This window comes from Pseudorasbora parva, chromosome 12, assembly GCF_024679245.1.
Source record: "Pseudorasbora parva isolate DD20220531a chromosome 12, ASM2467924v1, whole genome shotgun sequence".
NCBI classification, from domain to species: domain Eukaryota; kingdom Metazoa; phylum Chordata; class Actinopteri; order Cypriniformes; family Gobionidae; genus Pseudorasbora; species Pseudorasbora parva.
This window is the reverse complement of record NC_090183.1, coordinates 46229128-46242479: the sequence shown is the minus strand read 5'-3', so window position 1 is coordinate 46242479 and position 13352 is coordinate 46229128. Positions and strand designations below refer to the sequence as shown.

The window sequence follows — 13352 nt, the reverse complement described above, 5'->3', positions numbered from 1 at the left end:
CTTTTTGTAATCAGACTCTCAAAAATTATATAAAAATTTGGATTAAGAGTTATCGGTCAATATATCGGTTACCGGTGTTCAAATATAAAGAAATATCGGTATTGGCCAACATTTACATATCGATGCATCCCTAGCTAGTTCAAAAGCAGAGACTCTGTTTTTTCTTTCAATATATTGTATGGTCAGATATTCATACAACTGAATATTCTGGGGGCCATGAAACTTTTGTAAAAAAAAGTGATCAAAAAGGCTGGCGGGGAAAGAGTTAAACTCATCATTCTCTCATCTTTGATCCCCAAAATGACACATTTAAATGTTTTTTCCTGTGAAAAAAAGTCTTCATGCCTTAAAATAGCTTAAATGTAACTCAACACCTCATTTAGTATGCGCAGAGTCATGAATATGCAAATAAGCCCCGCCTCCACTCACTCACTCCAGCTCAGAGATCCACTCAGAGAATCACGTTTTTGAAGAAGAAAAAAATGTGTTTTTGGTCTCTAAGGAGTTGACTGATGAATTTGCAGACGGTTTGTCTGAAAGCATTTTAAAAATGCATTAGAAACTTGATGTTCACCACCGGGGGGGGGGGGGGGGGGGGGTGTTTAATTCTGCACGTTCTTCACTGGCATGTAATCGTCACTAGAGGGCTCGATCATCCCACAGGAGCTCTGAAGGTCCAGCTCTATCAGGCTCAGCACAGGTGTGTGTTTGAAGCCCAGGAGCGGGTGCGTGATGGCATGAGGCGCGGGCAGGTGGAGGTGAGGGGGCAGATTTAAGGCCGGAGGACTGGGGAGCTCCGCCTCCTCGATGCTATCCTCTGCCCCGCCGGCGAACCCCGAATCTGGGCTCTGCGTGTCCTGGCGAAGCTTCTCCAATGTCTTTAGTGAGAATTCCAGCTCGGTCCCTCCGTCCTTTTCTTCAGCGTCTCGTTGCAGAACCGGCTCAGGCCCAATGACGCCCCCTGCAGGCCCGTAGGAGGAGTGCGGCGAACAGGGCTCCAGGGTATCAACGGGCCCCTTGGAGCTCTGGGATAAGAAGTAGGTGGAGTTGGAGAAGTTGGAGGATTTGTTGGTGCCCTCCCATCCGTCCTGCAAGCCTCCGCTGTGTCTGTTTGTGCTCCGGGACTCGCAGCCGTCCTGACACTTAAGGACCTCGACCGGACTTACAAACTCAGTGTTCACTTTGATGAAGCTCTCGTAGGATAAAATCGGACCCAGCCAAGACTGATGGAGAGAACAAGCAGAGCAAGTCAAGTCAACATTGTTTATATAGCGCTTTTACAATGATAATTGTTTCAAAGCAGCTTTACAGTGTTAAACAAGACAACAGGGAACTAACTTTAGTCTAAATAGTTCCTCTACTGACTGTAGTCTTTAGTCTAAATAGCTCCTCTACTGACTGTAGTCTTTAGTCTAAATAGCTCCTCTACCGACTGTAGTCTTTAGTCTAAATAGCTCCTCTACTGACTGTAGTCTTTAGTCTAAATAGCTCCTCTACCGACTGTAGTCTTTAGTCTAAATAGCTCCTCTACTGGCTGTAGTCTTTAGCCTAAATAGCTCCTCTACTGGCTGTAGTCTTTAGTCTAAATAGCTCCTCTACTGACTGTAGTCTTTAGTCTAAATAGCTCCTCTACTGGCTGTAGTCTTTAGTCTAAATAGCTCCTCTACTGGCTGTAGTCATTAGTCTAAATAGCTCCTCTACTGACTGTAGTCTTTAGTCTAAATAGCTCCTCTACTGACTGTAGTCTTTAGTCTAAATAGCTCCTCTACTGACTGTAGTCTTTAGTCTAAATAGCTCCTCTACTGACTGTAGTCTTTAGTCTAAATAGTTCCTCTACTGACTGTAGTCTTTAGTCTAAATAGCTCCTCTACTGACTGTAGTCTTTAGTCTAAATAGCTCCTCTACCGACTGTAGTCTTTAGTCTAAATAGCTCCTCTACCGACTGTAGTCTTTAGTCTAAATAGCTCCTCTACCGACTGTAGTCTTTAGTCTAAATAGCTCCTCTACTGACTGTAGTCTTTAGTCTAAATAGCTCCTCTACCGGCTGTAGTCTTTAGTCTAAATAGCTCCTCTACTGACTGTAGTCTTTAGTCTAAATAGCTCCTCTACTGGCTGTAGTCTTTAGTCTAAATAGCTCCTCTACCGACTGTAGTCTTTAGTCTAAATAGCTCCTCTACTGGCTGTAGTCTTTAGTCTAAATAGCTCCTCTACTGACTGTAGTCTTTAGTCTAAATAGCTCCTCTACCGACTGTAGTCTTTAGTCTAAATAGCTCCTCTACCGACTGTAGTCTTTAGTCTAAATAGCTCCTCTACCGACTGTAGTCTTTAGTCTAAATAGCTCCTCTACTGGCTGTAGTCTTTAGTCTAAATAGCTCCTCTACCGACTGTAGTCTTTAGTCTAAATAGCTCCTCTACTGGCTGTAGTCTTTAGTCTAAATAGCTCCTCTACCGACTGTAGTCTTTAGTCTAAATAGCTCCTCTACTGGCTGTAGTCTTTAGTCTAAATAGCTCCTCTACTGACTGTAGTCTTTAGTCTAAATAGCTCCTCTACTGACTGTAGTCTTTAGTCTAAATAGCTCCTCTACCGACTGTAGTCTTTAGTCTAAATAGCTCCTCTACTGACTGTAGTCTTTAGTCTAAATAGCTCCTCTACTGACTGTAGTCTTTAGTCTAAATAGCTCCTCTACCGACTGTAGTCTTTAGTCTAAATAGCTCCTCTACTGGCTGTAGTCTTTAGCCTAAATAGCTCCTCTACTGGCTGTAGTCTTTAGTCTAAATAGCTCCTCTACTGGCTGTAGTCTTTAGTCTAAATAGCTCCTCTACTGGCTGTAGTCTTTAGTCTAAATAGCTCCTCTACTGACTGTAGTCTTTAGTATAAATAGCTCCTCTACTGGCTGTAGTCTTTAGTCTAAATAGCTCCTCTACTGACTGTAGTCTTTAGTCTAAATAGCTCCTCTACTGACTGTAGTCTTTAGTCTAAATAGCTCCACTGTAGTCTTTAGTCTAAATAGCTCCTCTACTGGCTGTAGTCTTTAGTCTAAATAGCTCCTCTACTGGCTGTAGTCTTTAGTCTAAATAGCTCCTCTACTGACTGTAGTCTTTAGTCTAAATAGCTCCTCTACTGGCTGTGGTCTTTAGTCTAAATAGCTCCTCTACTGGCTGTAGTCTTTAGTCTAAATAGCTCCTCTACTGACTGTAGTCTTTAGTCTAAATAGCTCCTCTACTGGCTGTAGTCTTTAGTCTAAATAGCTCCTCTACTGGCTGTGGTCTTTAGTCTAAATAGCTCCTCTACTGGCTGTAGTCTTTAGCCTAAATAGCTCCTCTACTGGCTGTAGTCTTTAGTCTAAATAGCTCCTCTACTGGCTGTAGTCTTTAGCCTAAATAGCTCCTCTACTGGCTGTAGTCTTTAGTCTAAATAGCTCCTCTACTGACTGTAGTCTTTAGTCTAAATAGCTCCTCTACTGGCTGTAGTCTTTAGTCTAAATAGCTCCTCTACTGGCTGTAGTCATTAGTCTAAATAGCTCCTCTACTGACTGTAGTCTTTAGTCTAAATAGCTCCTCTACTGACTGTAGTCTTTAGTCTAAATAGCTCCTCTACTGACTGTAGTCTTTAGTCTAAATAGCTCCTCTACTGACTGTAGTCTTTAGTCTAAATAGCTCCTCTACTGACTGTAGTCTTTAGTCTAAATAGTTCCTCTACTGACTGTAGTCTTTAGTCTAAATAGCTCCTCTACTGGCTGTAGTCTTTAGTCTAAATAGCTCCTCTACTGACTGTAGTCTTTAGTCTAAATAGCTCCTATACTGGCTGTAGTCTTTAGTCTAAATAGCTCCTCTACTGACTGTAGTCTTTAGTCTAAATAGCTCCTCTACTGGCTGTAGTCTTTAGTCTAAATATCTCCTCTACCGACTGTAGTCTTTAGTCTAAATAGCTCCTCTACCGACTGTAGTCTTTAGTCTAAATAGCTCCTCTACCGACTGTAGTCTTTAGTCTAAATAGCTCCTCTACTGACTGTAGTCTTTAGTCTAAATAGCTCCTCTACTGACTGTAGTCTTTAGTCTAAATAGTTCCTCTACTGGCTGTAGTCTATAGTCTAAAAAGCTCCTCTACTGACTGTAGTCTTTAGTCTAAATAGTTCCTCTACTGACTGTAGTCTTTAGTCTAAATAGTTCCTCTACTGGCTGTAGTCTATAGTCTAAATAGCTCCTCTACTAGCTGTAGTCTTTAGTCTAAATAGCTCCTCTACTGACTGTAGTCTTTAGTCTAAATAGCTCCTCTACTGACTGTAGTCTTTAGTCTAAATAGCTCCTCTACTGACTGTAGTCTTTAGTCTAAATAGCTCCTCTACTGACTGTAGTCTTTAGTCTAAATAGCTCCTCTACTGACTGTAGTCTTTAGTCAAAATAGCTCCTCTACTGACTGTAGTCTTTAGTCTAAATAGCTCCTCTACTGACTGTAGTCTTTAGTCTAAATAGTTCCTCTACTGACTGTAGTCTTTAGTCTAAATAGTTCCTCTACTGACTGTAGTCTTTAGTCTAAATAGCTCCTCTACTGACTGTAGTCTTTAGTCTAAATAGCTCCTCTACTGACTGTAGTCTTTAGTCAAAATAGCTCCTCTACTGACTGTAGTCTTTAGTCTAAATAGCTCCTCTACTGACTGTAGTCTTTAGTCTAAATAGCTCCTCTACTGACTGTAGTCTTTAGTCTAAATAGCTCCTCTACTGACTGTAGTCTTTAGTCTAAATAGCTCCTCTACTGACTGTAGTCTTTAGTCTAAATAGCTCCTCTACTGACTGTAGTCTTTAGTCTAAATAGCTCCTCTACTGACTGTAGTCTTTAGTCTAAATAGCTCCTCTACTGACTGTAGTCTTTAGTCTAAATAGCTCCTCTACTGACTGTAGTCTTTAGTCTAAATAGTTCCTCTACTGACTGTAGTCTTTAGTCTAAATAGCTCCTCTACTGACTGTAGTCTTTAGTCTAAATAGCTCCTCTACTGACTGTAGTCTTTAGTCTAAATAGCTCCTCTACTAGCTGTAGTCTTTAGTCTAAATAGTTCCTCTACTGACTGTAGTCTTTAGTCTAAATAGCTCCTCTACTGACTGTAGTCTTTAGTCTAAATAGCTCCTCTACTGACTGTAGTCTTTAGTCTAAATAGTTCCTCTACTGGCTGTAGTCTTTAGTCTAAATAGCTCCTCTACTGGCTGTAGTCTATAGTCTAAATAGCTCCTCTACCGACTGTAGTCTTTAGTCTAAATAGCTCCTCTACTGGCTGTAGTCTTTAGTCTAAATAGCTCCTCTACTGACTGTAGTCTTTAGTCTAAATAGCTCCTCTACTGGCTGTAGTCTTTAGACTAAATAGCTCCTCTACTGGCTGTAGTCTTTAGCCTAAATAGCTCCTCTACTGACTGTAGTCTTTAGTCTAAATAGCTCCTCTACTGACTGTAGTCTTTAGTCTAAATAGCTCCTCTACTGACTGTAGTCTTTAGTCTAAATAGCTCCTCTACTGACTGTAGTCTTTAGTCTAAATAGCTCCTCTACTGACTGTAGTCTTTAGTCTAAATAGCTCCTCTACTGACTGTAGTCTTTAGTCTAAATAGCTCCTCTACTGGCTGTAGTCTTTAGTCTAAATAGCTCCTCTACTGGCTGTAGTCTTTAGTCTAAATAGCTCCTCTACTGACTGTAGTCTTTAGTCTAAATAGCTCCTCTACTGACTGTAGTCTTTAGTCTAAATAGCTCCTCTACTGGCTGTAGTCTTTAGTCTAAATAGCTCCTCTACCGACTGTAGTCTTTAGTCTAAATAGCTCCTCTACTGACTGTAGTCTTTAGTCTAAATAGCTCCTCTACTGACTGTAGTCTTTAGTCTAAATAGCTCCTCTACTGACTGTAGTCTTTAGTCTAAATAGCTCCTCTACTGACTGTAGTCTTTAGTCTAAATAGCTCCTCTACTGACTGTAGTCTTTAGTCTAAATAGCTCCTCTACTGGCTGTAGTCTTTAGTCTAAATAGCTCCTCTACTGGCTGTAGTCTTTAGTCTAAATAGCTGCTCTACTGGCTGTAGTCTTTAGTCTAAATAGCTGCTCTACTGACTGTAGTCTTTAGTCTAAATAGCTCCTCTACTGGCTGTAGTCTTTAGTCTAAATAGCTCCTCTACACAACAAAAGATACGATATTCTACAATATATGCTATATCGCTGAAGTAACCCATCCAAAACATTTGAGAGGTTGTGTGTCTGATTATCTGACTCACTGTAAAGTTGCCCCCGTGGTATGAGTTCAGATCTCCGAAGAATTTGGAGGGATCAGGAATGGAAAAGGATTGACTCTTCTGGAGCCTGAAAGAAGAACGAGCCACAGCTGTGTCACTCATCAACATGCACTTACAATCATTAACTGCTCGTTTGGTAAGTTTATGGTTATAGTTTGGTGAAGGAGTGTGTGTGTGTATTATCGGCACCACTCACCGCTTGTTTCTGTTGCAGCAGATGAGAATGACACACACTAATGCGACCATAGGGATTACTGTCAGAACGAATCCTGTGATGGTCAACTCCAGCCCCAGAATGCCACTGACATCTGAGGACACACAGCACATGTGAGTGTTAGTGCAGTCGGACAGGTGTGTGTGTGTGTGTGTGTGTGTGTGTGTGTGTGTGTGTGTCACCTGGTGTGGGGGCTGTGGTTGGCATGCGGCCCACTTCAGATATCCAGCTGTATTCCTCACTCCAGTCGCTCCAGATGGCGTTGATCAGCTCACTGTGCTTTCCTCTCACTCTGATCATGTGCTGATGCTGAAAGAGCAGCTCATCCTCTGACAGCTGCAGAAGAGTTCCTCTAGTCTCTCTTACACTCACATCCTACACACACACAATCAAACATCATCTAAAGATCTTCAGTGAGAATGATGATAAAACAACAGTTAAAATGCACTATATTGCCAAAAGTTTTGTGACACCGTCTCTACACACACAATCCGTGGGGTTTAATCTGGAGTCGGCCCACCCTCTCTAACAGCTCCAGCTCTTCTGGGAAGGCTTTCCTCAAGGTTTAGGAGTGTGTTTATGGGGATTTTTGCCCATTCTTCTAGAAGCTCATTTATGAGGTCAGGCACTGATGTTGGACGAGAAGGCCTGGCTCTCAGTCTCCGCTCTAATTCATCCCAAAGCTGTTCTATCGGGTTGAGCTCAGGACTCTGTGCAGGCCAGTCCAGTTCCTCCATGGACTCCTTATCCATGTGAAAGCAACACGGACCAAAGACATGTAAACGAACCAAAAACAGGACGTAATGTCACAAGATGCGACGCATAGTCAGCTGATTTGACGACGTGGAAATATCAGTGTATCAAACATGAATAACGTTAACGTTAGAGGGCAAACGTGGAGCAACGAGGAAGAGCCTCATCAATATTGGGTCCGACGAGCATGTTTTGAAAATGCTAGAAGAAACGCACAAAAAGCAAACCTGGCTCTTCTCATCAGAGGACCTGTTGGCCATTAGTCGGCACAGAACGGCCGTCTCTTTTACAGCAGATCTTCATTTCTGCACATCGGAGGAAATCCTGGAGCGGTTTTGAATGTTTTGAACACTTTATGAGCTCTTCATGAGTTCTCAGCGGGTAAATAATGCCATATTCACGCATAAGATGATGGCGTTTAATCAGCACACAGCGTTGTTCTGAATGTTCGGTAAGCAGCTCCTCCGTCATATAAGCCGACCAATCAGGTTGTGAGCGTCTCCCTGAGCCTTTGGTTCGGTAACTTTAGGGTCGCTGTTAAAAATGCCAGTGTGAACGCTAAGCGGACCAGGACTAGATGCTTTGTTTTTTGGTCTGGACTAAATGAACCGAACTAAACAAACTACAAGTGTGAACTAAGATGGGTGGCCCAATACTTCTGGCAATATATTACAGCTTTGATTGCTTTGGCCATTTTGCATGGTGTGTGTGTGTGTGAAGTTTAGAGAATGTGTAAGCAGTTGTCAAAAACGCTGACACTTTCTCGTTGTGAATGTGGTTGCTGTGCTCACCGTCCAGCTCTGAGCCGCTGATCTACATTGGACTTCAAACACACAATATTTGGAAAATATGAAACTCCAACTGACGTTGAGCCCGCGGACTTCCAGTATTCGAGGAGGAGCCAGTTTCACAACTGAAACACAACACACACCGCACACTGTCAGATAATCACAATGTCTCTCTCTCTCTCTCTCTCTCTCTCTCTCTCTCTCTCTCTCTCTCTCTCTCTCTCTCTCTCTCTCTCTCTCGCGTGCGGACGATCTGAAAACACCAATAAACTAGTAAGCTGCATTTGATCAATCTCCATTTGAGATGTTCTGCTTAAAGTGTCGTTCAGTCGGTCTGTGTTCTGTCAGGACTCACGAGCCGATTCGCTGAACTGCTGTGAGCTGCTGAAATAAGCCAATCAGAGCAGAGCTCAACATTAATATTCATGACTCTTCCAAATAAGGCAAAAACAGAGCATTACAGCCTAGGGACAATTTATAGGGTTGTAAATGGACCTGTAAAACTGTATCTGGACAATGTTTGCCCTTAAATAAGCCACACACCCTCTGTAGATATCAGAGAACAATTTAACATATTGCTTCAACTCATTCTAGGGCACCTTTAAAGCAACCCAATCGCTGGATTAAAACAACCCAATCCAATGGCTTTGTCCATTTTTTACCCAACTTGGGTTGTTTTTAATCCAGCATTTTTAGAGTATATTTATTGAACACACCTTTATACTGCACTAAAACACGACAAACAACTGATTTCAGAATGTCCAAATATATTATAATGCATTTGAAATTACAATTATTTATGAAAAGATATACAGTAATGCATTACACATGAGGGCTTTAAGTATTAAGATTACAGAACCTTAAAGAACCTTTTCGTCCAATGGAAATGCTCCGTGATTTTAAAGGCTCTTCATGAAACCACAAATGCCAATAAACAAGTGTTATTTTTAAGAGTGTGAAGTGTGTGTGTGTGTGTGTGTGTGTGTGTGTGTGTGTGTGTGTGTGTGTGTGTGTGTGTGTGTGTGTGTGTGTGTGTGTGGGCATGTTTTTGTGACATATGAGGACCCGAATGTGTATAATGCCATGGGTATGACACAGGTATTACAGGAGAGGGTGAAATATGAGGACATTACCCATGGCCCCACTTTACAAAAGGCTTATAAATCACACAGGAGGAGTTTTTATGAGAAAGTAAAAATGCAGAATGTTTCCTGTGATGGGTAGGTTTAGGGGCTGTGTGTGTGTGTGTGTGTGTGTGTGTGTGTGTGTGTGTGTGTGTGTGTGTGTGTGTGTGTGTGTGTTGTTTGACTCACCGCTGGTATATCCAAAATGTTTTGAGATTGTCGCCAAAGGGTTAGTGTAGTTTTCACACCGAACTTCTTCAGACAGCTCGGCTGTTGGCTTTATCATGCCATACTGCAGCAGAAGAGACAAATAATGTTCATTCTGGATGATCAAGAAGACGTGGAGTCTGCGGTTTAACGTGTTATAAATGCCTTATTATTATTATTATTATTATTATTATATTCAGTCACCTTGCTTGAGAACACCACGGTGGCGGTGCGAATGTGAGGCCGGCTCGGCTCGGCCATCATCTGCTCTTCCATTGTAGTTTTAGACCTTCTGAAGTCACACACACACACACACACACACACACACACACACACACACACACACACACACACACACACACACACACACACACACACACACACACACACACACAGAAGAACAGATATCCTTATAGATCCCAATTTAAAATCTGATTGTTTAAAGACTTTATGAACTGAAGTTTCTCTTACGCTTTTGTAACCGTGACATGAAGGAGGCAGTGAGTCTCAGGCCGGAGGTTCAGCTTCGAGCTGTTCCACACACACGTCACGGTGTTAAAATAATCATTATAACACTCCAGACCTGGAGAGAGAGACACACACACACACACACACACGTCACGGTGTTAAAATAATCATTATAACACTCCAGACCTGGAGAGAGAGACACACACACACACACACACGTCACGGTGTTAAAATAATCATTATAACACTCCAGACCTGGAGAGAGAGACACACACACACACACACACACACGTCACGGTGTTAAAATAATCATTATAACACTCCAGACCTGGAGAGAGACACACACACACACACACACACACACATACACACGTCACGGTGTTAAAATAATCATTATAACACTCCCGACCTGGAGAGAGAGAGACACACACGTCACGGTGTTATAATAATCATTATAACACTCCAGACCCTCTGGAGAGAGAGAGACACACACACACACACACACACACGTCACAGTGTTAAAATAATCATTATAACACTCCCGACCTGGAGAGAGAGAGACACACACGTCACGGTGTTATAATAATCATTATAACACTCCAGACCCTCTGGAGAGAGAGAGACACACACACACACACACACACACGTCACCAGTGTTAAAATAATCATTATAACACTCCCGACCTGGAGAGAGAGAGACACACACGTCACGGTGTTATAATAATCATTATAACACTCCAGACCCTCTGGAGAGAGAGAGACACACACACACACACACACACACGTAACAGTGTTAAAATAATCATTATAACACTCCAGACCTGGAGAGGGAGACACACACACCCCCTTCATCTGCTGACACACACACACACCCTTCATCTGCTGACACACACACACACACCCTTCATCTGCTGACACAAAGACACATACACACACACCCTTCATCAGCTGACACACACACACACACACCCTTTATTTGCTGAGACACACACACACACACTTCACTCAATGGGGTCACTGCTTAGATGTCTGTTGTTTTTTATACAGCTTGTTATACACACACTCAAAAAAAAAAAAATGGTCCAGGCCCTTCGTAGATACGACACATTTAAATTATGTTCACTTCACTTAAACATTTCTCATTTTGATCAAATTTAATTTAACTGTGTTCAGTCAGCTGAAGTTTACTTTATTAATTTGTGTTAAAACTATATCAAATATTTGTGTTGCCATAACTAACTGGGCAGTGGATCTGTAGTTCCCAGCATGCTTTGCAAGGGACTAAATTATGAGAGTAAATTTATGGATTAAAGTGTTAATTTATGGTTATACACTGTGTATGATGAGGAAAGTATGACACGTTCAAAAAAGTCCTGTTATAAGTATAAAAATATCACTTAAACTGTATTTAATAAAAATGAAGTTGGACCAACTTAACTACATTTCAGTGCATGAATTAGATTGTTATTATTTGGGGCTACACATATTAATGAGTTATTTTTTTGAGTGTACTGTAACCTGACATGAACACACACACTCTGACCCTAACAGAAACAATCACACACACACACACACACACACACACGCACACACACACACACAACACACACACACACACACACTCTCTCTCTCTCTCTCTCTCTCACACACACACTCTCTCTCTCACACATAAACACACTCACACACACACTCTCTCTCCTCTCTCTCTCTCTCTCTCTCTCTCACACACACACTCTCTCTCTCACACATAAACACATTCACACACACACTCTCTCTCTCTCTCTCTCTCTCTCTCTCTCTCTCTCACACACACACACACACACACACACTCTCTCTCTCACACATAAAAACACTCACACACACTCTCTTCTCTCTCTCTCTCTCTCTCTCTCTCACACACACATACACACACACTCACTCACTCACACGCACACACACACACACCGGTCAGTAGTTCTTACTTTGATCAGCAAGAGCCGAATATAAGAATGACATCATCATTATCATCATCCTCATCATGTCCAAGTCTGCATGATGACGTTTTCCCTCCCAGCACACAATCTGAGAGAGAGAGAGAGAGAGAGTGTGTGTGTGTGAGAGAGAGAGAGAGAGAGAGAGTGTGTGTGTGTGTGTGAGAGAGAGAGAGAGAGAGAGAGAGAGAGAGAGAGAGTGTGTGTGTGTGTGAGAGAGAGAGAGAGAGAGAGTGTGTGAGAGAAAGAGAGAGAGAGAGAGAGAGAGAGAGAGAGAGAAAGAGAGTGTGTGTGTGTGAGAGAAAGAGAGAGAGACAGAGAGAGAGAGAGAGAGAGAGAGAGAGAGAGAGAGAGAGAGAGAGAAGAGAGAGAGAGATGATGATGACCTTCATGAAAATCACACTGTTGCTTATTATCTCTTCAAAGTTCACAGAAGACAACATGACAAATAAAGAGTGTGTTCCTTCTCTCCCTCAGACTTTCACACACACGATGAGTGACAGGTGGAAAAACCCAAAGCCACCACACACACACACACACACACACACACACACCATCATCCACAGCCTCAGGTTTACGAGACATGAGCGTCTCATCGGCGGCTACACACACTAACGGGGATCACAGCTGAACACGTGCTCATAACGGTGTGTGTGTGTGTGTGTGTGTGTGTGTGTGTGTTCTTAGAGATGCTGCAAATATATAATTATACATTTTTTTTTTAAAAACATATTTTCCTTCTGCTTGAATGAATACATACTAATCAGTTTAAACTCACACACACACACACACACACACACACACACACACACACACACACACACACACCATACTGTAAATAATAATCAGTGTTTAAACTAAAAATAAATAAAAACCTTTTAAATTAGAAAATGTTATTAAATAAAGTGATAAATTAATAATCAAATGATGTGACACACATTACTTCTCTCAAATCTGCCAGAGTGTGTGTCCATCATCGTAACACACTGATACTAACACTTAAGGAATAAAATATTATATTACATACGTGTGATGAGGCCTCAGGTCCCGGCGGAGCTTCACGATGCCACTTCAGTCATGTTGCTTTCTCTGAGCGCACACACACACGTCAGGGTTAGAAGACCAGATTCTCCACAGAAGCAGCCCTTCCTGTCACACACACACACACACACACACGCTGTCTGTGAAGCAGGTCATGGATAGGAACAGCGCTGGGCTGTTGAGGTTTTGACATTTACTCTGCAGGAAAGAGACAGGTGTAGGAGTGTGTGTGTGTGTGTTTCTCCCTCGTGATCTCACTCTCATTTATATTCAGCTCACAGGAACATCTCTTATATACATGTGTGTGTGTGTGTGTGTGTGTGTGTGTGTGTGACGTTCTGTGTTCAGTTATTTTCATATCTAAAGCAATTCTGCAAATCATGATGTCATCGTCCAGATGAGTTCAGTTCTCCGAACTCAATAATAATAAAAATACTGTTGGGTATTAAATATATATTATGTGTGTCTGTGCGTGTGTGTTTGTGTGTGTGTGTTGTATGTCTCTCTGTCTGCGTGTGTGTGTGT

The 13352-nt window shown here is 42.0% G+C and overlaps 1 protein-coding gene across 1 annotated transcript; it reads right to left on the bottom strand.

Moving 5' to 3' along the window:
- Positions 1-599: 599 nt before the first annotated feature.
- On the bottom strand, positions 600-11896 carry LOC137094654 (interleukin-2 receptor subunit beta). Its single transcript, XM_067460518.1, has 9 exons — positions 11778-11896; positions 9820-9931; positions 9553-9640; positions 9331-9433; positions 8021-8142; positions 6659-6851; positions 6459-6570; positions 6245-6329; positions 600-1223 (listed from the first exon to the last, which is right to left on the bottom strand). The coding sequence occupies exons 1-9, from the start codon at positions 11833-11835 to the stop codon at positions 603-605; spliced, it is 1494 nt and encodes a 497-aa protein (XP_067316619.1). The 5' UTR covers positions 11836-11896; the 3' UTR covers positions 600-602.
- Positions 11897-13352: the final 1456 nt, after the last annotated feature.

Excerpts from the sequence above, each read along its gene's own strand:
- LOC137094654 (XM_067460518.1), bottom strand. The coding sequence starts at position 11,835 with ATGATGAGGATGATGATAATGATGATGTCATTCTTATATTCGGCTCTT. Across the intron at positions 8,143-9,330 it reads ACATTTTGGATATACCAGCG|TTGTGAAACTGGCTCCTCCT; the intron begins GTGAGTCAAACA and ends GTTGTGTTTCAG. Across the intron at positions 6,330-6,458 it reads TGCTGCAACAGAAACAAGCG|GCTCCAGAAGAGTCAATCCT; the intron begins GTGAGTGGTGCC and ends TTCTTCTTTCAG.